The sequence below is a fragment of the Microcebus murinus genome, chromosome 4 (assembly GCF_040939455.1).
Source record: "Microcebus murinus isolate Inina chromosome 4, M.murinus_Inina_mat1.0, whole genome shotgun sequence".
In the NCBI taxonomy this organism is placed as follows: Eukaryota; Metazoa; Chordata; class Mammalia; order Primates; family Cheirogaleidae; genus Microcebus; species Microcebus murinus.
In genome coordinates, this window is record NC_134107.1 from 82,842,075 (window position 1) to 82,868,434 (window position 26,360).

A 26,360-nucleotide genomic window follows, 5' to 3' on the forward strand; every position below is an offset into this window, starting at 1 on the left:
AATCTATTCTTTTTTTAATTCTCCCATTTTATTATATATGTTAGCTAAAATTTGTTAAATGATAAACTTTAATGTGTTAGTTATGCAGTAATCTTTCTTGATAGCTTAGGTCAAGCAATAGTATTGAATGTATAAGGGACTGTCTTAGGGCCTAGAGGTACAAAGATGAATGGAGGCCGGGCATGGTGGCGCATGCCTGTAATCCTAGCACTCTGGGAGGCCAAGGCAGGCGGATTGCTTGAAGTCAAGAGTTGGAAACCAGCCTGAGCAAGAGCGAGACCCTGTCTCTACAATAAATAGAAAGAAATTAATTGGCCAACTAATATATATAGAAAAAAATTAGCCGGGCATAGTGGCGCATGCCTGTAGTCCCAGCTACTTGGGAGGCTGAGGCAGTAGGATTGCTTGAGCCCAGGAGTTTGAGGTTGCTGTGAGCTAGGCTGACGTCACAGCACTCACTCTAGCCTGGGCAACAAAGTGAGACTCTGTCTCAAAAAAAAAAAAAGATGAATGGAACATGATCTTTAATCTTAAAACTAGAGCAGTATTTTTCAACAAGGGCTAATTTTGTTCCTTTTCTCCCTGGGGACATTTGACAATGTCTAGAGATATATTTAAGTGTTTAAATGTCTAGAGACATATTAAACTATCCCTCTGTGATTTAGCCCATGTTTCCCCCATTTTTCTGGAATGCTTTTCCAGCCTCTGCAACTGGCTAATTTTACAGATTATTCAGTAGTCTGGTTGGAGGTTATCTCCTTTATGTGTCCTCTTCTGTTTCCCTAGGTTGGACCAATAACCTTTCTATAAACACTCTGAGCCTCCCTTCTGTCATTTTGTATTAAAATTTTATCTTTAAGGATCTTTCCCACTAGAAGATAAGTTCTTCCAGGTCAGGGACTATATCTTTTCATTTTGGTGTCAGCAGTACTTGGCACTTACTAGGTGTTCAATAAGTGCTTTCGATCAGTAGTCCCCAACCTTTTTTTGGCATCAGGGACTGGTTTCTTGGAAGAGAATTTCTAAGATGGAAATTGGGATGGGGTGGTGGGGATTTGGGGGGAGCAGCTGTAAATACAGCTGAAGCTTTGCTCACTTGCCCACTGCTCACCTCCAGTTCTAACAGGCCAAGGACCAGTACTAGTCAGCTGCTAGGGTTTGGGGACCACAGCTTTAGGTGAACTGTAGCTCAGATAATAGTGTTTGGCTTAGGTTTATTGGTTTGTTTTTTAATTTTTTGTGGTATGGAGAGAGTTGGGGTTGTGAAAAATAAAAGCTGATTGACAGGAGACTTGAATTCTAGTTCTGCCTCTATCACCCACTGGTGTCATGACCTCAGGATGGTTGAGTGACCATCATAAGTCTCAATTCTGTCATCTGTAGAGTCAGAGAGTACTGGGCTACAAGGTCAAAAAGAGTACTCAACCCAAAAATATTGTATCATAGCCCACTTAACTTGAGGCCATGCAACCTTATTTAACACAGCTGTGTACCTAAGAGTAAACAAGAGGTTTCAGTATAACTACCAGATATTTTCCCCATAATTTAAGGGAGCAGATTAGAAACAGTAGTTAATAGTAAATACCAAGCACTGGGAGTCCGAATGAAGAGGCCCCTTCACATGTCTGTGAATGAACTTGTGGTGACACTGTCTGCTTTACTGATGACCTGAATAAGTGAAGTATTGTATTGATTCTGGTTAACAGCAATCTTTGGTAAGTATCTCTCACTTGGCTAATGACAACCTAGCTGTAAGATGCTGATGGAATAGCTTTGTTGTGAGTTGTTTTTTAACTCTGAGTCATTGGCATCAAAGCAGTTGTAGATGATGCTTCTACCAGTGACCTTGATGTTAGCAGTTGTTGGGCAGGTGACTGTGAGGCAGTGCCCATGCACCTTTCACTCATGAAAAGTGCCTGTAGACCAGGTCCTTGATTTGAGAGGCAAGTCTGGGTGTTGCCTAAGGAAAGCCATGCTGCTCTGAGTCAGAAAATGTGTTACAGTGCCATTGCAAGCATTTAATTAAATGACTCGTTTGTCCATTTCCTTATCTGTAAAATGAAATAGTTGGTCAAATGATCTCCAAGTTTCCTTCTAGTTGTAACATTATACTATTCTGTATAAGTTTTCCCTTTGATTTCAGTGATTCATTTATTTCTATTAATCACCAAATTAAACCATTCAAAAGAAGTCATTAAGTGATTCAAAAGATTCAGATTATGCCTGGAACGTAACTGAGTAATCTGAATATGTTTTAGAATTTGCTTTAATTAGTAAAAGTAAATTGTGCTGTCTTTGGGTGATTAAAAAGGAAATTTTAACATCTCATTGTAGAAATATGCATATTATTTTTTACCCCCCCCACTAATGAATGACTTGAGTTTGTTTTGTGCTTTGAACATATACAGGAAAGTATACAGGAAAGTAAAGTTTTGTTAATGATTTATAATCTAATAGGTGAAATAAGCTGTACAGTTGTCTCATAGTAGGCTCAAAATCTCTGAATCTCTCAAATTTAAAATATTGCTAGTCATCATTGTTTTCCCTGCATCTAGTACCATGCTTAGTGTTGGAAAATTGAATGTTTAAATGATTGGATAAGTAACACACTGCAACTACCATAACAGTTTTGGAAAAGAAAAAATTATTAAGGGGTGAAGTCATTAAGAAGGTTTTTGTGGGACAGGCCATACAGGTTATTAAAGGGCGAAGAAGATTTGGAATCTTTTTGTTTATTTGTTTATTTTTATTTTTTAGAGATGGGGTCTCACTCCGTTGGCCAGGCTGGAGTGCAGTGGGATGATCACAGCTCACTGCAACCTTGAACTACTGGCTTAAGCGATCCTCCTGCCTCAGCCTCCCTGGTAGCAGAGACTACAGGCACGTGCCATCATGCCCAGATAATTTTTTAAATTTTTTGTAGAGTTGGGGATCTCGGACTCCTAGGCTTAAAGGATCCTCCTACCTCCACCTCCCAAAGTGCTGGGATTATTTATAGGCATGAGCCACCGAACCTAGCAGATTTGGGATCTTTTAATGCTACCTCTGGTGATGATTTTCTCATGGCTTTTACATGATTTTAGAGATTGCCTGAACTAGCATATTATCTCATTCACCTCCTTTCCTTACCTTCCTCAGCCACAGAAACTCATTTTGTCATGTTGCTCATTTGGACATCTTTGATTATAGAAGAAAAAATGAGTTTTACTTTTAGTCTGTCAGTTTCCTAATCTGTAACATGAGTATGTTGGATTGTTTCTGAAATCTTAAAATCTTCTAGCAAACACTGGGCCTTCTACCTGATGCCACTTGACTGATCATATAAAAGCCCTTGTGATACAGGTATCTTTCTACTTTAATTTATACATCTGAAATGATTTATATAATAAAAATCAGAAATTGGCCTAATATTAATAAAGTTCTCAGGTCCTTAGATTTATTCTTTCCCTTAATATTTGTTATGGTGGAATAGTACTTTTTTCATAATACCTCTCTTACATAGAGCGTCATAAATCTACAGAAAGATTGCATGAATATTCTCTTTTGTTCTGTAAAACATTCATGAATGTATATTATATATGGAGAGTCTAGAGCCCTTGATGAGCTTATCATATAGTGAGAGTTAAAAGACACATGCATAATCTTCTGATCAGTATAGTTGTAGATCTATAAAGAAATTTCCATGAAAGTACAGGAGGCAGCATTTGATCTGTTAGAGGCCATGTGGAGCCTGAGTGAGCTCAGGGAAACCTTCCTACAAGTGGACATTTGAGCTGGCCTGAAAGACTTGACAGAGGAAGAGTGGAGGGGTGGGGAGGAAAAGGAATTGAAGGCAGAGATACAATGTGAGCAAAGGCATGGAGACATGAAATAGTGATCAGTGGCGGAAGTTTTCCCTCAGGTGTGAAGTGTTTTTCATATTTAAGAACTTTAGAATCTTCCTTTCTACTTGTGATTTTAATCATATCTCCACTTGGACTTCATCTTTATAGACTAAGGCATTCCAGTTTCAATTGGCCCTAGTCTTTGTTCCATTCCTTAAGTCATTTTAATAGTTCATCTTTGTGTAGCAGCTACATTATGTCAGTCTTGAGCAATATAGACTAAAATTTTCCACAATATCACAGATACAAGTGATTCATAATAGGCAAAAGTTACCGCCCATTCTACCATGGCTCTTCCCACCACAGTTGTAGTGGACAAAATAGTTTATGTAAACTCTTACATGTGTAGTGGTTTGATGTCTTTTTTTTTTTTTTACAGATACAAAGAAATCTTTATTTATTTTATAATTCTTAGATATTTTGGTCTTCTCACCTTAAAATCTAATATATTAATATTATATTTACATTATTATAATAAATGTAATGATACATTATTAAAGTATCAGTTATTTTTGTGTATATATATGTGAAGTAGAAGTTGAACAAAATGAGTTCTATAGATAATCAATTTGAGTTCTTGCTTCAGTAACCTTTTTCAGTAATTAATCTTAGTTACTGAAAGAATTTTAATGAGAATTTCAATGAAACTCCTAATATATTTGCTTTACTCAAGGATGTTTCTTCCAATTTAGTAAATAGCCTTTTCAATTTTTAGATTCCCAGAGCTTGGCTTTTTCTTAATGAGCTGCTGGGTATTTGATGTCTTAATGGAAGGCTGGAGGAATGCCCCTCTCCATACAGAAAAACTCTTTAATAAAAAAATCCCTAAGACCTAGAAACCTATGAAACCGCCCTTTGGGTAATCCTCATGTAACATTGAAGATCCAACCTTCTAGCATGGTTCTCAGATTGGGGTACTCCTTAAGTAATCATGTTACTTGGTGTTTACAGTATAACCTTTTTATTAATGTCTTTTTAATGACCATGACTGTGACTATTTGTAACATTTTCTACCAGTATCCATAAAAATCCCCCTCAAAAAGGTGATAATATATTTCATAGTATAATTGAATTTCATAGTCATTTAACTTGAAAAGTTCAAAGAAGAAAGCTGTATTTTCACTAACAGGATCACATTTCTGTTGCAACTTACAGAAAGCAAGTTGAATCATAGTTTTCAGCCTGAACAAATGTTCTGAGTCTGGTGTTCTCTCTCCTCTTTCCTCTCTCCCTCCTCTCTCTCTCTCCTCTTTCCTCTCTCCCTCCTCTCTCTCTCTCCTCTCCCCTCTCCTCCTCTTCTCTTCCCTCCCCTCCCCTCTCTCTCTATATATATTAAACCCAAAGGGGACAGAAGGGAAGCATTTAATCTATATTTATAATTTAGTGTTGAAAGACTACTGACTGTTCTAAGTAAGCAAGCCCTGTAAGCCTGGTTTGGATGAGTGTTTAGCATTCATTTTCTTTAATAAAAAAAAAAGCAATATATGATCATACAAAGAAAATTTAATTGATGGAAGAATGGTGGGTGACTAGTTGGCCAAGAATGAAAGAATCCCAGTACTCCTTTGCCACATATAAAATACACAGGTCTAGCAAACCACCTTAATATCTCTAGTAGGCCTACATGCAAAATTTATTCACTTATTATTATCACCAGCAACCTTAATTTACCCAAGTAGCTCCATCACTCCCTTTTAGCTAATTTGTTACTTATAATTTAAGCCCCGGATGTGTTGGTTACAGGTAAAAACTTCAGTGCAGCTATAAATACGCATAATATGCATATGGTTCCAGGTTTGTAACTGAATATGATTCCTTCACTGCAGGCATATGAGCCAAAAGACTGAACACTTTTGGTATCAGATGTTATTTTGTTTATTATGCTTTAATTAAAATGGTTATATGGATAAAATCCTTCAGCTTAGCACAATAGGCAGTCAGTAAGTGAAGTATTTGTTCTAGCTTAATGAAGGCCTATGATATATCACAGCTGCTGAAGCTGAGGTCCAGAAAAGTCAAATAACTTGACTGAGATTGGGTAACTTAAGTTCTAAGTTAAGTAAATCTGGTTCCTTTTCACCAGTGTCCTATTCTTTCTTCTGATTGGGGAACTCCTAAAGGCCCCAAATTTCAATGTTATTCAAACAGTATTTTCTAAAGTGACATCTAACCACTAAATAATGAAACATCAAAATAAAATAGATTTTATATGTCTTTTAATCAGTAGTTAAAATTAAGACTCTATGCTTAGTATTTATTTGTATGGAAACTATCTGTCATTGTTTGACATGAATTCTGTGAATTCTATCTGTTCATCCTAAAAATGTATAGAATATGTAAAAATTAATTATTTTAGGTTTTGGAGGTCTCTCCCTAAGATATTTTGCTAACTTTGATATGAATCTTTGTAGATGATTGAAGACATTCTATACTGTTATCAAACTTGTTGAGAATGAATTGTAAAAGACTTCAAACTCTACTACAAGGCTATAGTAATTAAAACAGCTTGGTACTAGCACAAGAACAGAGACATTGACCAGTGTAACAGAACAGAGAACCCAGATATAAAACCATCCTGATACAGCCATCTAATCTTCGACAAAGACAAAAACATACACTGGGGAAAAGAATCCTTATTCAATAAATGGTGCTGGGAAAACTGGATAGCCACATATAGAAGACTGAAATAGGATCCACACCCTTCACCTCTCACAAAAATCAACTCACGCTGGATAACAGACTTAAACCTAAGGTGTGAAACTATTAGGATTTTAGAGGAAAACGTTGGAAATACTCTTCTAGACATTGGCCTAGGCAAAGAATTTATGAAGAAGACCCCAAAGGCAATCACAGCACCAACAAAAATAAATAAATGCAACCTGATCAAATTAAAAAGCTTCTGCACAGCCAAACAAACTGTCACAAGAGCAAACAGACAACCTACAGAATGGGAGACAATTTTTGCAAGCTACACATCCAATAAAGGGCTGATAACTAGAATCTATTTAGAACTCAGGAAAATCAGCAAGGAAAAATCAAAACAACCCTATCGAATAGTGGGCAAAGGACATGAACAGAAACTTTCCAAAAGAAGACAGAATAATGGCCAACAAACATGAAAAAATGCTCAGCATCTATAATGATCAAGGAATGCAAATCAAAACCACAATGAGATATCACTTATCTCCAGTGAGAATGGCCTTTATTAAAAAGTCCCCAAACAATAAATGTTGGCATGGATGCGGAGAGATAGGAACACTCCTACATTGCTGGTGGGATTGCAAAGTAGTTCAACCTCTGTGGAAAGCAATATGGAGATACCTTAAAGCGATACAAGTAGACCTATCATTTGATCCAGCAATCCCATTACTGGGCATCTACCCAAAAGAACAAAAGGCACTCTACAAAAAAGATACCTGCACTTGAATGTTCATAGCACAATTCACAATTGCAAAGACGTGGAAACAACCCAAGTGCCTATCAAGCACTGAATTAATAAAATGATGTGGTGTATGTATACCATGGAGTACTATTCAGCTATAAGAAACAATGGTGACATAGCACCTCTTGTATTTTCATGGATAGAGCTGGAACCCATTTTACTAAGTGAAGTATCCCAAGAATGGAAAAATAAGCACCACGTGTACTCACCAGCAAATTGGTATTAACGGATCAACACCTACACGGATCAACACCTAAGTGGACATACAGGAATAACATTTATTAGGCATTGGGCAGATGGGAAGGGGGCAGAGGGAACGGGTATATACCGTGTTTCCCCGAAAATAAGACAGGATCTTATATTTATTTTTCCTCAAGAAGATACCCTAGGGCTTATTTTCAGGGGATATGTTATTTTTTTTAAGTACGGTACAACAATCTACATTTATTCATATATAGTTAAGTCGTCGTCTTCTGGAACATCATCAAAACTCTCCAGACCCCGAATCCCATCCTGAATTTCTTGTGGCTCTATTTCCTTTAGAACCATTGGCCCCAATCTCTCATGTCGAGCAATAGAGCTCTCATGGGGCAGATGAGGGCTGTTCATCTTCTTTACCAGAACTCTGTGACAAAATGCATGGGTTGTGCAGATACAATGCATAGCCACACCCATCACTAGGTCTTATTTTCGGGGTAAGGCTTATATTGAGCAAATGCTTAGAAATCTTGCTAGGGCTTATTTTATGGATAGGTCTTATTTTCGGGGAAACACAGTATATATACCTAATGAGTGCAATGCGCACTATCTGGGGGATGGACACAGTTGAAGCTCTGACCCTGGGGGGGAAGGGAGAGAAGGCAATACCCATAACCTAAACATTTGTACTCCCATAATATGCTGAAATAAAAAAGAAAAACAAAATGAGTGGTAAAGAATATGTAAGATTCTTTCACTGTTTTGTATTATTTTTATCCAAATGGCTGGAGGTGTGGGGAGTGTCAGCAGTTTTTTTATGTTAAAATTTCTGTGTATGGAAATGTTTTCCTGGCTCTTAGACTCATCCTGTGTTAATATTTTGGGTGGCTGAAGCCCTATTCTGTTGATTAGCAGTTGAAAAGTTGAATGTAGTTGTGAATATGGTTCTAGGTTTGTAACTAAATATGATTCCTCACAGTAGACATATGAGCCAATAAACTGAACAGATACTTACTTGGAAGCTTCTGGTATTTGATGTGGCCACAGAAAGCTGACTATATAGCTTTGTTTGACCTAAATCTGTCTTCCTTTCTGGTCCTCGGTTCAGGGCCTTAGACCTGTCATGTTTGTCATGGCAAATGAGTCAAAGTACTCAACACATTTGTTTCCTCATCTTCACAAATTGTGTTTCCTACCCTTAGACTGACTAAAATGAAAGGATAATATTGCCAATATCTTTGACTTGAATGAGAAAGCTCACTTTTTTTTATATCTGATGTGTAAGTAGTTCCTTTTGAAACAGTATTTGCTCAGGAATATCAGTTTAAACAAAACAATGAATATGAGAAAACCATTAACCATCTTTTGAAAAGGTTGAATTGCTAATCTGGCTCTTTTGGGTAAATAAATGTCTTATTTTATCTAAGAATCTCAGATTATGAAACAATATGTAAAATTGCCAGATAAGTTATTCTCTAATTTTATTGTTCTTGAAAATACCCAGGATCTAATAAATCTCCCAGGTAATTTTTTTTTTCTTTCAAACTCCAATCCCGTGATAGATTATCTCCCAGGTAATTTTGATGCAAGTTGTTTAAGGATCACAGTTTGAATAATATTTATAGTGGTTTTCCTGTAACTTAAAATTACTCCAGAGCTAGTTTTTCTTTTTCTTTATTTTTTCCGGTTCTACCATTTCTTCTTTCTTTCTTTCCTTTTTTTTTTCTTTTTTTCTTTTTCCTCTAAGGTGACTCTTAGGAAAAGAGCTAAGTAGCGCATAGAATTGGGAATCAAGAGACTTGAATTTTGGTCTTCGTTCTCAATTCGTACTATGATGACACCTGTATTTTCTGTATCATGAAACCAGGAAAAATAGTTTTTGAACTTTTGGGATAAATGTTCTCAGTTACTATGGCGTTATGAAAAAGATGCCAAACATAACTTCAGATAAAAGCCATTTGGGATCAAGATTCCAAGAACTGTATGTTGGTTTCAGAAAGCTTCTACTTCAGTTTTGGCATTATTCTTATGACTGGTCCATCCTTGCTCCTTCCTTAAGGAATGAATAATCATTTCTGAGGGAGAGCTGTATATAAGCATGTCACTCTTACGTGTCAACATGGTTAAATTGTTTTTAAATTGATTTCATACTTGTAAGCAGATGTTAATTTTATTAAACCTAAAGCTATGGGGTCAGATTACAGTGTGATGTACAATTTGTGGAATATAATTAATTGCCAGTGTTTACTTTCATATGTTTCTGCCTACGCTTGTTCATAATTTTACTATTAACAATCTTTAGTGATAGCCCAATTATTTCAATTTCAATGTAAGATTTCGATTTCCAATAATATAAAAACTATGTTATCATGGAGGCAAAATGTATAAGTCTTCTCATCAAGGAATTATAGTATGTGCATATCTCTGAACTTTTGAGGGTTCTAAAAATAGTCCCTCATAGACATACAAATATAACAAGAATATGGTTATGGCTTAGGAACTGTAGCTCATAGGAGGATTAGATTGAACAATGTATTATTGTTCCTAGAGTCAATTAAGCGTGTAGGTTTAGCTAGTTTGGGAACAGTCTCTAGCATGTGACTCTATAAATAACACTTGCATAACAAACATGGGCTTGATAAGTGAGCAGTAAATCTGGGCTTGCTGCCCACTCCCAATACTGCCATCATAGTATTTTGAGGGCCTGACAGCAATAACAGAAGTTTAAAATTAAAACATTCTTCACATCCATTTTGTATTATTCCTGGCTTCCCAGATTTAACCTTATTCTTGTTTCCTAAAAGTTAACTTTTCTTAATAAAAATGGATCTTTAGTTTGGTTACTTGATTTCTTACCAGGTATTTAGGTTTTGTGGTATTATATATATTTAAGTACAGATTTTCTCACTTTTCTTCAGGGAAGGGGGTTTGGTTGCCCAAATGTCTCATTTGGGCACATAGAGCACATTTCTACCATTTTATCTTTGTTCACCTCTTTCAGAAAAAGATTAGGAATTTCAAATAATTCTCATAATGTAGTTGAATTACAAATCTAGGCTGCAAAGATGCATTTTATAAGTGTCTGACCACTTCACTCTTGTCAAAAGTATGTGTGTGTTTTTCTTTTGCAACACTTGAAGAAGGTCTTAAAGGTGTGTGCCTAAGCACTTGACAGCTGCATTTTTAAAAAGTTTCTATTCATGAAGTTTATAGATTATATTGTCAAATTCTTGTGCCTAATTTGTGCCATTTTACATCACAGAGTCTTAGAATTGGAAAGAACCAGTTTGTTAGGCAGCTATGCATAGGTACAAACAATTCAAGATTACACTGGTGGGATTTTGTGAAAAATAGGTTTTACAAGTTTTTTAGTTTAGAAGAAAAACATTTTTAAAAGTGGGTTATGAAAAGGAGATAAAACCTAACAGTATAGTTAGGCTTACATTTATAATAGGTTCATTTTACTGATAATAGTTCTAGATTTTAACCAAGATTGAATCATTTTACAAATTGAGAGTTTGAGAGGACCCTTAACTCCTCAGATTATTGGTTTTGCTTTCTTTAAGTCTTATATTTAAACTATATAGTTCATCATATACCCAGAGTATTTGTCATCTTTGAAACAGTGTGGTGATCAGGTCTCAAAGTAGTATCTAAGGCAGTGCTTCTTAAATTCTAATGAACATGCAGATTGCCCGTGGATCTTGTTAAACTGCAGATTCACAGGTGGGTTAGGTGCAGCCCTGAGGTTCTGCAGTTTTTTTTTTGTTGTTTTTTGAGACAGAGTCTCCCTTTGTTGCCCAGGCTAGAGTGAGTGCCCTGGTGTCAGCCTAGCTCACAGCAACCTCAAACTCCTGGGCTCAAGCAATCCTGCTGTCTCAGCCTCCCGAGTAGCTGGGACTACAGGCATGCGCCACCATGCCTGGCTAATTTTTTTTATATATATTAGTTGGCCAATTAATTTCTTTCTATTCATAGTAGAGACGGGGGTCTCGCTCTTGCTCAGGCTGGTTTCAAACTCCTGACCTCGAGCAATCCACTCACCTCGGCCTCCCAAAGAGCTAGGATTACAGGCGTGAGCCACCACGCCCGGCTGGTTCTGCAGTTTTAACAAGTTCCAAGTGTTGCCAATGCTGCAGGCCCAAGGCCCATACTCAAGTCTTAGCAGGGGTATAAGTTACCCATTCCTCATCAGTGTCAATCACTAAATTTATTAACCTACTTTAGCTTAGTTTTAGTGCTTTTACAAATCAGCAGCATAAAATTATTCCTAAACTTTGAGGATAGGTGTAAGAAAGTCATCAGTGGTTTTCTGTTACTATAAACCCATTTTGATTATATTACACAGTGTCTCTTAAATATGGATTATGGATTAAGTATTTGAAAATAACCAAGAATTTGAAGAGTGTCTTAGAATTTATTGGAATGGGATTTGGCTAGTACATAAGAGACACTGATTATTCTTTACCTTGGTTTATATTGAGAACAAACCATATTATGGCTTAAGTAAAAATTGTTTTGTATGGAGATGTTTTCAGCAGTTAATATTTTGAGACATTTGGTTATAGGAATGAGTTTTTTTTTTTTATTTCCTAATTATTATGCTGTTCTTTCCCTAGGAGCCAGTGTATCTGTACTTGTTGGATTCCTTTTCTAGTTCATTCTTACTCTAAGCAGATAGCTCTGTGCAGGTTGAAGTAATGGTCCAGAAATATTTTTATCATTCCTGTTCCCTGCCCCCAAACCTGTAGTGTCTACCTACTGTGTTTCCTCATCACCTATCAGTGGAAACCAAACTCCTTTTAAAGCTCTTTACCTGGATTTCATTCTCACTTAACTCTTATCTTATTCATAAAACAAAAACAAAAAAACACATTCTTGGCCCGTCCACCATGAGGTTTTTTCCTATTTTAATTGGGCTAGCAAAGGAATGTAGTCAGGAAAAATACTTTGGCCTTTTGTGTACCAGGAGCTACAATCTTTGTTGAATACGTTACTAAATTTAATCTTCACAACTCTGGGAAGTAAATAAATCAGTCCCATTGATGGAGCAGATTGATAAATCTTGCCTGCACAGTCCAGATGATCATCAGCAGAGGTAGGATTTTATTATTATATGTCTGCCTTAACTTTTCCACAGAAGAGTCTTCTAAAAGGAGGCATCTAGGTCTTTAAAATATTAGGTAGATAATTAGGCACTTTGATGGCCCGTTAGGAAAAAGATTACAGAAGAATAGTAGCCTCAATAAATGTAGTAGATGTTTCAAAAGAATCAAAGATTCATATTAAGTTTTTATAGCTGACAACACTGTTGATTTACATAAAAAAGCTTTTTTTAAAGCAACAAAATGTTGTTCAGGCCATCTCTCTATGACCCCCTTCCAAAGTGGGTTCACTACTTGTCTTAAAACCCATGTTTGTTTATAAGCCATTATGGTGTTATATGTTGAAGTAAATAGCAGGGATGGTCACTTCTGGGTGATTCTGAGAGATGATTTCATAGAAGTCTTGGAAACCAACACTGATGGGAGATTGGATGCCATAATATACAAGACAATGTCTAGTCAGGGAAGCAACTTGCAGGTTATCATACCTGCATCTTAATTTATACCAGCACTAGAAATCTTACTTCAGCACATGAAACCAGCATAATTTTTTAAAGCTTCAAGCCACCAATTTAAAGGAGTAGAAATAGTAAGCATAATGCTCCCCTAACCAATTTATCTCTTTACCAGGGCCATTGGTTAACCAATCAGTGAGCATTCTCTAATGATTGTATATTTTATATATGGAAGATAGCTTTCTATTCTGACAGCAGAGCTCATGTGCTAGTTCTAGATTAGCCTTAACAGTTGCCAATTGGAAAAGGACAGCATTTGAAAGGATTCTGATTTTATTTTCCAATTATATTCCCTATACAAATTCTACTCTGCTGGTGGTAGCAAACTATCATTTTAGAAAATCCTTTTCTATTTTGAGACCAGTAAGATGGAGTGAAAAGAAAACTGAGCTAGAATCTAAAAGACATGGTTTTAATCCTGGCAGTATCACTTACAGTGTGATTGAAGACCAATTACTCAATTATTCTGAGCCTCTGTGTCCTCATTTGTTAAAGGATTGTTCTGAGAAGTGAATGAGAACCAATCTTAGGTAGAGAAGTCTTGACTGTGCCCAATCTGTTTCTCACCATTTCAACACCAGATTCTTTAGCCTCTTTTCATTGTCATCTGTCACTGGCTTCTCAGAGGAGACACAGAATACTGAGAGGAGTTGCCAGAAGTTAGCAACTTTGTCTTGTAAGTTAACCCTAGGGTATCAGTGAGGAGACAGCACATGTATATAATATGTGGAAAGGTTTCTGTAGGATGTTTGACCTTTGGATTCACATAGAGGGCTCTTGTCCCTGAGTTTCCAGGTTTTTAAGATTGATCCATATGAGAAGGTACTCTTATCTATCATTGGTCCATTTAAAAGCCCTTTTGTATTAAAATGGGAAAGATGCAAAAGATGTGTGATCCTGGGGTTTTTGGACTGGTGGGTGTTGTTGCAGAGATGATCTCTGTCTCCTTGTACTTAATTATTGCAAGGGCTGGAGGAGGAAAGGTGATGATTTTAGAAATTAGTCTTTTAAGAATTCTAAATGACACCCACAATGCTCTCACAACCTAAGAGAATATCTGACATAGTAGAAAGAGTGCAGGTTTTGCTTCAGTTGCAATTTTAAATCCCAGCTCTTCTGCATAAGGGTCATCTTCCCTTGGACACATATTTCTTGTGTGTGTGTGTGTGTATATATACACAAAAGACAGCGTCTTTCTCTGTTGCCTGGGATAGAGTACAGTGACATGATCATAGCTCACTGCAACCTCAAATTCCTGGACTCAAGAGATCCTCCTGCCTCAGCCTTCCAAGTAGCTGGGACTATAAGCGCATTCTACTGTGCCCAGCTAGTTTTTCTGTTTTTTTATATTGATGGGGTCTCTTGCTCAGGCTGGTCTCAAACTCCTGGCCTCAAGCAGTCCTCCTGCCTTGGCCTCTCAGAGGTACTAAGATTACAGGTGTGAGCCACTGAGCCCTGCTGACACATTTTTTAATCTTAACAAATTGCAGATCTTTTTTGTTTAAGTGATTATTTTTTAAACTCCTGTGAGAGACTCAAAAACAATGTCACATTATCATCCTCCTTGTTAAACTCTGGTCCTGGAAGATGACACCTTCGGTCTCCCCATGGTAGTTTCAGGTAGCATTTAGTGTTCTTATGGTTTCTCCTGGAATTTGATGCTGGTGACAATATTGTTATTCTTTATAAGGCCAGACCCCTTGCTGGTTGAAGGCCCAGGTTTGACTTTTGTAGGATTTACATCTCACAGGATGATATTAAGCTCTTTAAATATTTCTATATGCCATACCCTTAATTAACTAGTGGAATTATGCAAAAAGTCAATTTTCTAATGGTTCACTTCAGCATATCTGCTCCCTTTTGAGGGTTTATATACATTTTGCTAAGTTATCCAGCATAAAAGACCACACTCCACAGGGTGAAAAAAAGAGACAAAAGCTACCAGGGAAAGATGACTCTATACTATACACAGGAGAGACTGCTGCTAGACATTGACCTTGGTCAGAGTACAGCTGTCTATTTCATCAGTCTAAACTTTGACAAATTTGTTTTTTCCCAGCCTTAGCTGCTCTAGAGTGCAATCACAGAGTTTATGTTGGTCATAAACCCAATTGCCTTTTCTTTTCCAAAATAATAGCAGAGAAAACTTATAAGTATAAGAGAATACTTAATAAGGTAACTTACTTACTTATCTTGACGGGGCTGTAGAAATTCATATTTTTTATTTTCCTGTTCTCCATTTAGACTATTAGACTATCCTTATGAAGAAGATAAACTAATCTTTCTAATTATTTTTTATGTTATACATAGACACTCATATTTTTAACTCTGAAAATACTATTTTATGCATTTTATTTAATTTTATCTCCTTGGTTTATATATTTTGAGTCTCTTATTTATAGTATTACTTTTTTTAGAATTGATGTAGTTCGAGCTGAGTGCAGTGGATCATGCCTGTATTTCTAGCTACTCGGGAAGCTGAGGCTGGTAGATCGCTTGAGCTTAGTAGGTCAAGGTTACAGTGGGCTATGATTGCTGCCGTTGCATTTCAGCCTGGGCAACAAAGTGAGATTGGTATAGTTTGAGTGATAAAATTCTTTCCCCATCCCTTTTTCATATTGACATTTGTGAGCACTTAATCACCTACATTATTAAATAATGCATGCTACTTTAATATTCATTCAATCCAGCACATATTTATTGGGCCCTCCTGTGTACCAAGCACTCTTCCAGGTTTACCTCCTTCAAGACACTTATAGTCTAATAGCAGTAGAAATTGTGTTTGTAATGTTTTGGCATCTTTTAAGATTGAATCCTCAATACCCATGCTTTTTTTTTTTTTTTGCCCAGGCTAGAGTGAGTGCCCTGGCATCAGCCTAGCTTACAGCAACCTCAAACTCCTGTGCTCAAGCAATCCTACAGCCTCAGCCTCCCAAGTAGCTGGGACTACAGGCATGTTCCACCATCCCCAGCTAATTTTTTCTATATACATTTTAGGTGGCCAATTAATTTCTTTCTATTTATAGTAGAGACAGGGTCTCGCTCTTGCTCAGGCTGGTTTCCAACTCTTGACCTCGAGCAGTCCGCCCGTCTCGGCCTCCCAGAGTGCTAGGATTACAGGCATGAGCCACCTTACCCGGCCAATACCCATGCATTTTTAGTCTCAGTATTTATATAATATCTTCGTTGTTTAATGTGTATTACAAACAATTTTCATTTTTCAGTATTGTTCTTCTCATATGTGTGTCTGGTAGAGAAAATCGTTTGCAGAATTCCTTTGTGCTGGATGTAGTTCTGAATATTGGATGTATGGCCTTGGGCAAGTCCTTCAATTTTCTGTTTGCATAGCAGGGATACCAAAAGCAGCCTCTTTAATCATCTTAATGTTATACTTCTCAATAAGAGAGTAGAAGCCATCACGCTAGAACTTGCTTAGCTTTCACCATCCAGTGAGGTTATTTGCTTCTGTACCGTCCTTTCTTTCTTACCTCCTATTAAGGTGAAAGCAGTGTGTATCCTGTTTCTTCCCCCTCTCTGAAGGATATTTGTGCCCCATCAATCCCGTTGTGGTGTCTTCAGCTGCTGTTTGTATTCACATTTAAACACTTGTGTCTCTTCCTCTTGAAAACACAAACTCCTATCCATCCACATGAGTTTTACTTTCTTCCCTAGGCACAACTAAACTTGTTTCCTTACCTCCCAGTCACTATTCCCTCATTGTGCCACTGAAACTGCCAATGTCACCAGTAATCTCTGTATTGATGAATCTAGTAGATCTACAATCCTTACTTGTGATTTCATTTTTGGAAAAGGTAGGTGTTGATAAAGTTAGTAAGGCTGCAAGGACTTTTAAGAGACAGTTTGATATTTTTAGGGCAAGAAAGATGAAAATAACTTTCTTTTTCTTAATTCATTTAACAAATAGTTATTGAGCATTCTTCCAGTCATTGAAGATACAGTAGTGAATAAAATGGACAAAAGTCCCTGTTGTCCTGGAGTTTATGTTCTAGTTAGAAACAGGCAAATAAAATAAGTAAAATATGTGTCAGATAATGACAAAGGATTGTGGAGCAAAAATAAAGCAGAGAAGAGAGAGTAGGAGTTTGGGTAGGGTAGTTTTAGATGATATGGCCAGGGAAGCCCTCACTAAGAAAATGATATTTGAGCAGATATGGGAAGGAGGTAAGAAAGGGTACCATGCAGGTATCTGGCAGAAAAGTGGACCTGGCAATGTATTTATTTGGTCTTAGCAAAAATAGTTTTTTGTGGTATGAAATATTTTTATAGAGTTCTTGTTCTTGTTATAAAAGGGAGGACTGGATATTTCTGTGTACAATTGACCCTTGAACAACATAGATTTGAACTGAGCAGGTCCACTTTTACACATTTTTTTCCAATAAATATATTGGAAAAATTCGGGAACATTTGTGACAAGTTGGAAAAACTTGCAGATAAATTCCATAGCCTAGAAATATCAGAAAAATTAAGAAAAAGTTAAGTATGTCATGAATGCATAAAATATATGTAGATACTAGTCTATTATTACCATAAAATATACACATCTATTATGAAATGTTAAAACTTATTGAAATTTATACTCACACACACTGAAAGACTGTACATGGTGCCATTTGCAGTTGAGAGAAGTGTAAAACATAAAGATGCAGTATTAAATCATAACTGCATAAAATTAGCTATAGTACATAGTATATACTACTGTAATAATTGTGTAGCCACCTCCTGTTGCTCTTGAGGTGAGCTCAAGTATTGTATCTGCTTAAAACACCCTGTAATGCTAATCATCTCCATGTGAGCTAGTCTTCTCTCTAGTAAATTGCATATCACAGTAGAAAGGTATCTCTTGGGGTTCTTGAGTATTTTTCATTTTGTTTAGTGCAATATTGTAAACCTTGAATAACATAGGACCCATAGGAAGTGCCACTAGTCGTGATGAAGTGTTCCCAAGAAGCAGAGATAAGTCATGACAAGAAAAAATTGAATTTCCTGATAGTACTGTATGTATTGAGGTCTGCAGCTGCTGTTGTCTGCCATTTCAGACAGACCATTCTTGTAAACAGATGACATAAACTTATGGTATTGATAAATACAGTATTGTAAATGCATTTTCTCATCCTTATGATTTTCTTAATATTTTTGTTTCTCTAGGTCACATTTTGGAAGAAAACAGTACAAAATATGTGTTAATCAACTGTTATAAGTGAAGCTTCTGGTCAATAGTAGGCTATTAGTAGTTAAGTTTTGGAGGACTCAAAACTTTTACATAGATTTTTGACTACACAGGGTTGGGAATTGACTCACCTAACCCCTCTGCATTGTTCAAGGGTCAACTGTATACTGTTAAAAACTGATAAAGCAGCATTTCTTTTTCATGATTTAACCTTATAGAATAAATGAAAATAATATTTTAAAGTTAATTTTCACATTTCCTTTGACATCTAAATGGAAATTTAGAGAATGGGATACTTATTCTTAAAAGAGATGTAGATCTTTAAGTAAGTGGAACATTAGCCAAGGGAACATAGTACAGTTCTTTTGGGTGCTAAACTACCTTACTGAGGGGTTCAACAACTTTTTTAGGAGGAGAAATTTTAGCATTTATATATTTAAGTAACATTTTAGCAAAATAATTGGCTTTTGCAAGCAATAAAACTATACACTCTTTGAATTATATTCACATCTCTAATTTATTTAAAGGAGAAAGAACAGATTTATGGATTGACTGCATTGTTTGGAAAAATTCATGTTGTTATGTTCAGTCATCAGAATGGGGTCTTCTGAAACCCCCTGATGGAGGTCTGTCTCATGTGACCGATAGCTTCAAGAACTGAACATTAAAAAATGGGTTAATATGATTTATATAATGGATTAGTTTTCAGAGAAACTCAACTGTTAGATATTTGGAAAACCTTCACAGGTAAGATCTTGAACTTCTTCACTCCCACATATCGGGGATTTAAGGAAGTTTTGGAAACAAGGAATAGGCAAGGAGTCCTCAAACTTTTTAAGTGGGGCCAGTTCACTGTCCCTCACACCATTGGAGGGCCAGACTATAGTTTAAAAAAAAACTGTGAACAAATTCCTATGCACACTGCACATATCTTATTTTGAAGTAAAAAAAAAAACAAACGGACAAAAACACCTGCATGTGGCTCATGGGGTGTAATTTGAGAACACCTGGAATAGGCAGTGGCACATACCATTGAATTTAAAAGCCCGTTGTAATGAATCACTGGCCATTTTTTTTCCTGGTTTCTTAATGTTATAGGCAATGAGAAACATATCCTTAAGTTTTGGTCATCTTGTGGATTTTTAACTTCTTTCCTTGAGTATAACTGTATTAATTAACACATGTGTATTGCTTGTATCTGTTTGTAAGCATGAGAATCACTGTGTGTCTAGAGAACATTTTATGGTTTAATTTATTCAGTGATTCATATGGAAGGTTGAAGAGGAGGAAGAATAAGCAGTTACTGAGCTGAATGATGACTTGATCTTTTGGAAAAAGGTGTTTAGATAGCAAGATTTGAATAAGCTGTTGCCTATATTGTCTAGACCTGAGCAAATACTAGTCTGCTGCTAAAAAGCAAATATATCCAGGAGAGGGGGAGGTAGGTAAGGGAAGGTGCTAGTAAGTTAATTATATACTCTACTAAATAAATAAATATTTTCTCTTAATATTTATAGTTGGTCTGTAATAGCCTTGAAGTGACAGTTACCATTCTCATTCCTAAGTATACAAAACTTTCCTATATCATCCCTTTTATGCTTGCCTAGGAGCTGAAAGTACTCTTCTCCCATTTCTAGCAAATAATATCTAAGTCCTAATCTAGCTAGAGTTTGTGATCCTTTCTTTTACTATGTTAATGATGAGACAAAATTATTGATGAAATAGCATTTTTTTTTTTTTTTTTTTTTTTTAGAGACAGGTCTTGCTCTGTTGTCCTGGCTAGAGTGCAGTGGCATGATCATAGCTCACTGCAACCTGAAATTCCTGGGTTCAAGCGATCCTCCTGCCTCAGCCTCCTAAGTAACTGGGACTATAGGCATTCACTACTACACCCAGCTAATTTTTCTATTTTTTGTAGAGAGAGGGTCTTGCTCTTGCTCAGGCTGGTCTGGAACTCTTGAACTCAAGCAGTCCTCCCACCTTAGCCTCCCAAAATGCTGGATAACAGGCATGAGCCACTGCACCCATCCAAGACATGATACTAGCATTCTAGTTCCATTTCAGGATAGTTAATGACACAGGGTTTCATTTCTTTACCATTTACATGGTTATTTATCATGGGATGATTCAGAAAGAGAGCTCAAATTTGGAATTTAAACAACACCAAAAAATGATTTGGGGGGTTTCTTTTTTAAAAAAAAACAACCTTATTTCCATCTCCTCCCATTTCAAAAATAATAGGAGTTCATGGTTGTTTAATAATAGGAAAACCTAACAAAGTGGAGTTTTCCTATAATTTTGCCATCCAAATATAAACACTGTTAAAACATTTTGATGTCTATTCTTTTAATGTACTTTCACAGCACGTGCATATATAGTTTCAAAGTTAGCCTTATAGTGTACATACTCTTTTATAACCTACTTTTTAAAACTGTATTATGAATGTTTTCCATGTTAAGTGATCTGATATTTTAAACAGCTGCATAGTATCTGTCATATGTAACCATATTTATTTTACCAATCCCCCATCATTGGGATGCTGGCTTTCAAAGTTTTGCTGTTATAAATGATAGTAGAAATCTTTGAGTACTTTTCTGGCTCTTACTGCAGGATTTGTTGTTTTTTTTTTTTTTTTTTTTTTCCGGAGACAGAGTCTTGCTCTTGTGCCTGAGCTACAGTGCAGTGACATCATCATAACTCGCTGTAGCCTCTGACTCCAGGGCTCAAGCAAGCCTTCTGCCTCAGCATCCTGAGTAGCTGGGACTACATGTGTGCACTACCACACCTGGCTAGTTTTTAAAAATTTTTTATAGAGATGGGGTCTTGCTAGGTTGCTCAGGCTAATCTTTTAGATAGTTTTATTTGTATAATATATTTAGTTTTTGTTTCACTGAAACAATGAAACTTTGATGGAAGGAGAAAACTAATATTTATTAAAAGATTGTCTACCAGATACTGTACTAGATACCTTGTTAGTCTTATATTTCATATTATGTTTAGCTGTTTTCATCCCTAGAGGAAGAAATCTATATGGATACATAAATTTCACAGTAAGTTAACAATAAGTAGAACATGTTCAGCAAATAACAAAAGGCTTTGTGTAAGAACATATTCAACAGTCCTAGGAGAAAATGAAAACTTGCAGATGAAATTTTTCTGTTTTGGCTTTGTAGTATATATTATAATAAGGTTTTTTGGGGTTTTTGTGTTTGTGTGTGTTTTATTTTTAAAAAGGGTTTTAGGCCTAAAAATTATGTTATTTGGTATTCTTAGCTCTAGGAGAGAATAAGTGGGTGATTCTCTTGTGAATCTTGGGTTTTAATCATATGATTACTGTTTTAGATGATTAATTTATAGACTACATTGTATTTTTAAGTTAGAAGTGGGTAGTCATCACTAGGTGAAGATGATTTTCTTTCATTTAAAATTCCAGGCATAAGTTTTTCAAATTTTGCACTTATAATATCTTAAGAGGTGAAAGTTGAGTGATTTAAGGATGAAAAATTTCTGTTACAGAGGAAGTGTGGGACAGCAGTGAGATGACATGACTTGCTGCTTTTACGGAGCCTATTTAGTACCTTTTGATTATTAGCCCACATATGTACTCAATTGTGATAGGGTGAATTGTTGGTTTTAGGACCTGGTATTTGTTACCTAATGCAGTGGTTTGTTTTGTCTCAGTCACATCGATCAGACAACAACATGGCAGGACCCCAGGAAGGCCATGCTCTCTCAGATGAATGTTACAGCCCCCACCAGTCCACCAGTACAGCAGAATATGATGAACTCAGCCTCAGGTGAGTGAGACACTATAATTAGAGCACTTGGAGTAATGTCTATGCATTGGTAAAACTTTCTGTGGAAAATACTCATTCTTTTAAGGAAACTGGATCATGGGTGATATTTATGTTCTATCTAGTTTCATATAGGAGACATATTTTATTTAAAAAATTACATATGCTGTATTATAGCTTTATTTAGTCATTGATGCATAAAGGGGCCAATAAGTGAAAGCCAGCAATATTTAAGGTTTTGGTTCTGAAATGAGTATCTCAAATTTTTAGTTTTGCTTATTTTTACGTGCTTGTGTTTTATTCTGCTGCTTTCTTGTGCCTGAGATCTTAGAGTTGAAGTTTCCCAATTCCTTTGGTGATCTGGATGGAAAGCCAAGCTATGGTGCTCTTAATCTAACTTTTAAAGAAGTTATTCGTGCTACCCTGAAAATACCTGGAAGGCAGTAACTTAACAAACCCCAAAGAACCTTTCCTACTCTCACAATAATATGTCTAACACATACTATTAACCACATTTCTACCTTTTTAACAGAAGATATTTAAATCTTTTTTTCTGCCTCTTATCTGGCAGTTTACTTGGATCTGCAGTTTTTGTCATCTATATAATGGGATGTAACAATGCCCCTTACTGTAGAGGAGAAGATAATTAAAGGAAATGATATAATGTATATAAAGCTTCTATTACAGAATAGTGAAAGTTTAGTTTCTTTACCTTCCCTAGTCAATTTGATATTGTCTGGCCTCTTTCTCTGTTACTAGGTAGCTCCAAGACCGTACATAGCTAGCCCATTATGTGCCTTTGCACATATTAGGAAAAGGTGTCCCTTCCTCTGGGAAGATGTAACTCCATGCCTGGCATCAGGGATTGGAACATTTGGGCTGGGTTTCTGATGACTATCCTCTCCCTCACACTTTACCCCTCTGCTGAGTACCCTAGTTTAGGGCACAGATAACAAAAACAGTAAGTGGGGGAGCTCTCATGACTTTAATGGCTTTCTCCCTCACAGCCCATCCATTTTCCTTACCCAGTAAACTGACCAATATAATATTAGCTGCACTGTATATTTTCTTTATATAGCAGCCTTTGGCAAGGGAATGTTGAGGATGGGGAGGGTGGTACAATTAGTTGACAAAGAGGGTCCGTTGATTAGGAAAGTTCACAGAACTTGAAATATCCTTTTGCCCCAAAGATGATGTCAATATATCAGAAGTTTCTGCTATTCCATAACTCTGTGCTCTTGCTTTTGGTGTGTTGAACACACTTGCATTCTAAAGAGGTAAGAGAAAAAAAACAAAGAACAAGGTAATTGAGCTTTATTTGTATAAACTCTTAAAGAAAAATTCATTCCTTAAATTTTTATTTATTTATTTATTTTTGAGACAGACTCTTATTCTGTAGCCCAGGCTAGAGTGAGTGCCGTGGCGTCAGCCTAGCTCACAGCAACCTCAAACTCATGGGTTTGTGTGATCTTTCTGCCTCAGCCTCCCAAGTAGCTGGGACTACAGGCATGTGCCCCCATGCCCGGCTAATTTCTTTTATATATATATTAGTTGGCCAATTAATTTCTTTCTATTTATAGTAGAGACGGGTCTTGCTCTTGCTCAGGCTGGTTTCGAACTCCTGACCTTGAGCAATCCAACTGCCTTGGCCTCCCAGAGTGCTAGGATTACAGGTGTGAGCCACCGCGCCTGGCTTTCCTTAAATCTTTAACTCATAATGTGAATACATTTACTTATTCTCAGAATATTTTTTATAAAATGTGACATTTAATTTAAATCTTAAATTTTTAAAGGCAAAAGTTATGCGAGTGTTGATTAATATTTTTTACTTGGCAACTATTTTTTTAATTACCAAATTTTCACATAAAGTTGTCAAATATGCCTTGTATTTATGTTCTAAAAAAGATGATTTATATTATTTATTTTGCCATGCTCCATCTAAAAGTGTACCTAGGAAATTAGTAACACATAACTCATTAATTTAAACTGTACTTTGGAAGATTAAGCATTTTGCATCTGACAAGGTTGATTGTGATTTTATTAGAACATAGGTTGGTTTGTGTCCTATTTCATTTTCTGATGGTCATAGTCTAAGGAAATGAGAGAATTTGGCTTCAAATTTATGTTTAAAATCAAAGGTATATATCAACTTTGTTTTAATGAGTTTTAAAGTAATTGTGGATGTTTTATTTCAGCTCTGTCTTGTTTGTGAAAAAAAATGAAATGTTTTAATATACTACATATAAATTAGTAGGCATGCTTACTTAGTATTTAGTAAACAGCTTCAGCACAGTTTTATGAAGTGGCAAGAAGCAGAACTCTGGAGGGTTAGGAGTGAGGGAGAGAGAGTATGAAGAGAGCATTGTGGGAGAGAGTTGGAAGGAGGAACTAAAATTGGAAAAGCTGCTCCTGAAGAGAATTAAAATCTTTAAATGGTGGTAGAAGATACTTAATAATGGTAATAGTCATAATTCTTATTTACTTCACAGGCATTCTGCCAGGGTCATTTTGCATTATCTCATTTAACCCTTTGTACTCAGATGTTGAGTGTGACTCAACACGGTTAGCATCGGTAGCAGCTTGTATGTCAAGCCACACTCGACACGTAGTTTCACCTCAGGGGAAGGAGGATTTTTGTCTATTTTTCCAGTATCTTTTCTTGTTTTCATTAGCATGAAAGGACAAGTAAAATGTAAATGCAGAGATGGTACACTAAGTTCCAGGGGTAGATTATTATACACTAATTTAGAGCAACGTTTAGATGGAAAGCTCCATATAATCACACCTCACGCCAACAAAAAACACGAAGATTGTGTTGTTTGTTCTAACAGAAAAATCAAAGGAGGAAGAAGAGAGACAATTTATATTTGCGAAACGTGAATGTAAACCAGGTCTTCATGTGGGTGAATGTTTCAAAAAATATCACACCATGAAAAATTATAGAGATTAAAATTACTCTTTGAATGTATCAGTAATTTGAAATATAAAAAAATCCAAATACATAAGTTTGTATGAAAAGAAACTCCAGTTTTTTATTCTACGGCCGTGCTTTGTAAAATCTGGAGTATTTTAAAAATTAAATCCCAAGTAGAATAAAGGAATCGAGAAAAAAGCAAGCGAGTGCAGAGGGTTAATCCTCATAGTGGCCATTTGTTAGGTGCTAGGTGCTGTTAATTAGTCACACTTAATATATGAGAGAATTTGAGTAACCTCTTGCAAATCACACACCTTTTAAGTGGTGGAAGCCAGATTCAGATTTTGGTAATGGGGTTCCAGATCCCATGCTCTTAATCTGTATGTTATCTAGGGATAGATCACCTGACAGAGTTAAAGCCTGAGAGAAAGCAGAAGGGGATGGATGGGACCTACTAATGCACTGGAGGCTCTAAAAATACTAGTAGATGTACCGGGGAACTGCCTCTCCAGAAGGTGGTGGATGTGGAGGTGGTGTTTGCTTAAGGAGGCTTTGGTTCTAATAAAATACTGCCCCTTAAAAGGAGAGAATATTTAAAGAGAATGTGCTAGGTCATTGCCTTCGATGGGGAATGGTCAAGACAGTGTGATGAGTTAGGAAAGGAAGAGCTGGGCTGACAGATGTGGTGAAATCATAAAGCTTTTTAAAGCAATGACATCAACAAAAACTGATCCTAAAGAAGACAGATAGTCACCAAAAAAGTTTCAACGTGAGAACAAGGTATTAAGTATATATGAAAATTCCCCAAATCAGACAAATTTACATATGGATTATTCTGAATTTGGTCACAAATACAAATGGAGGCTTAACTATTAAATCAAGTGCTGAGGTTATTGGTAATATCTGTGTAGTGCATGCCCCTTTTCACTGTGAATTACAGGCACTTTGTTGTCTTTCCTTTCTTCCATTTCATTGGGTATTTAAGAATGAACAGGCCAGGCATGGTGGCTCATGTGTGTAATCCCAGCACTTTAGGAGATGGGGGAGGTGGAGGCATTGCTTGAGGCCAGAAGTTTGAGACTAGCCTGGGCAACATTGCAAGACTGTACAAAAAATTCTAAAAATTAGCCAAGCCCTGCAGTATGTGCTTGTAGTCCCAGCTATTCAGGAGGCTGAGGTTGAAGAATTGCTTGAGCCCAGGTGTTCAAGGCTACAGTGAGCCATGATCACACCAGGGCCCCCCAGCTTGGTGACAGAACAAGATTTTGTCACTAAAAAAATTTTCTTAATTAGAAAAAGAATAAATAGAGGACTCTTCTA

The 26,360-nt window shown here is 36.4% G+C and overlaps 1 protein-coding gene across 13 annotated transcripts in view; it reads left to right on the plus strand.

Annotated features, from left to right (window-relative positions):
- The window catches only part of YAP1 (Yes1 associated transcriptional regulator), a 117,512-nt gene that overhangs the window by 32,772 nt on the left and 58,380 nt on the right, over positions 1 to 26,360 (plus strand). For all 13 annotated transcript variants that reach the window (XM_012770539.3, XM_012770526.2, XM_012770531.2 and 10 more), the window contains exon 3: positions 22,014 to 22,129. In XM_012770539.3, coding sequence (XP_012625993.1) covers positions 22,014 to 22,129 — 116 coding nt within the window. The remainder of the gene's footprint in view (positions 1 to 22,013; positions 22,130 to 26,360) is intronic.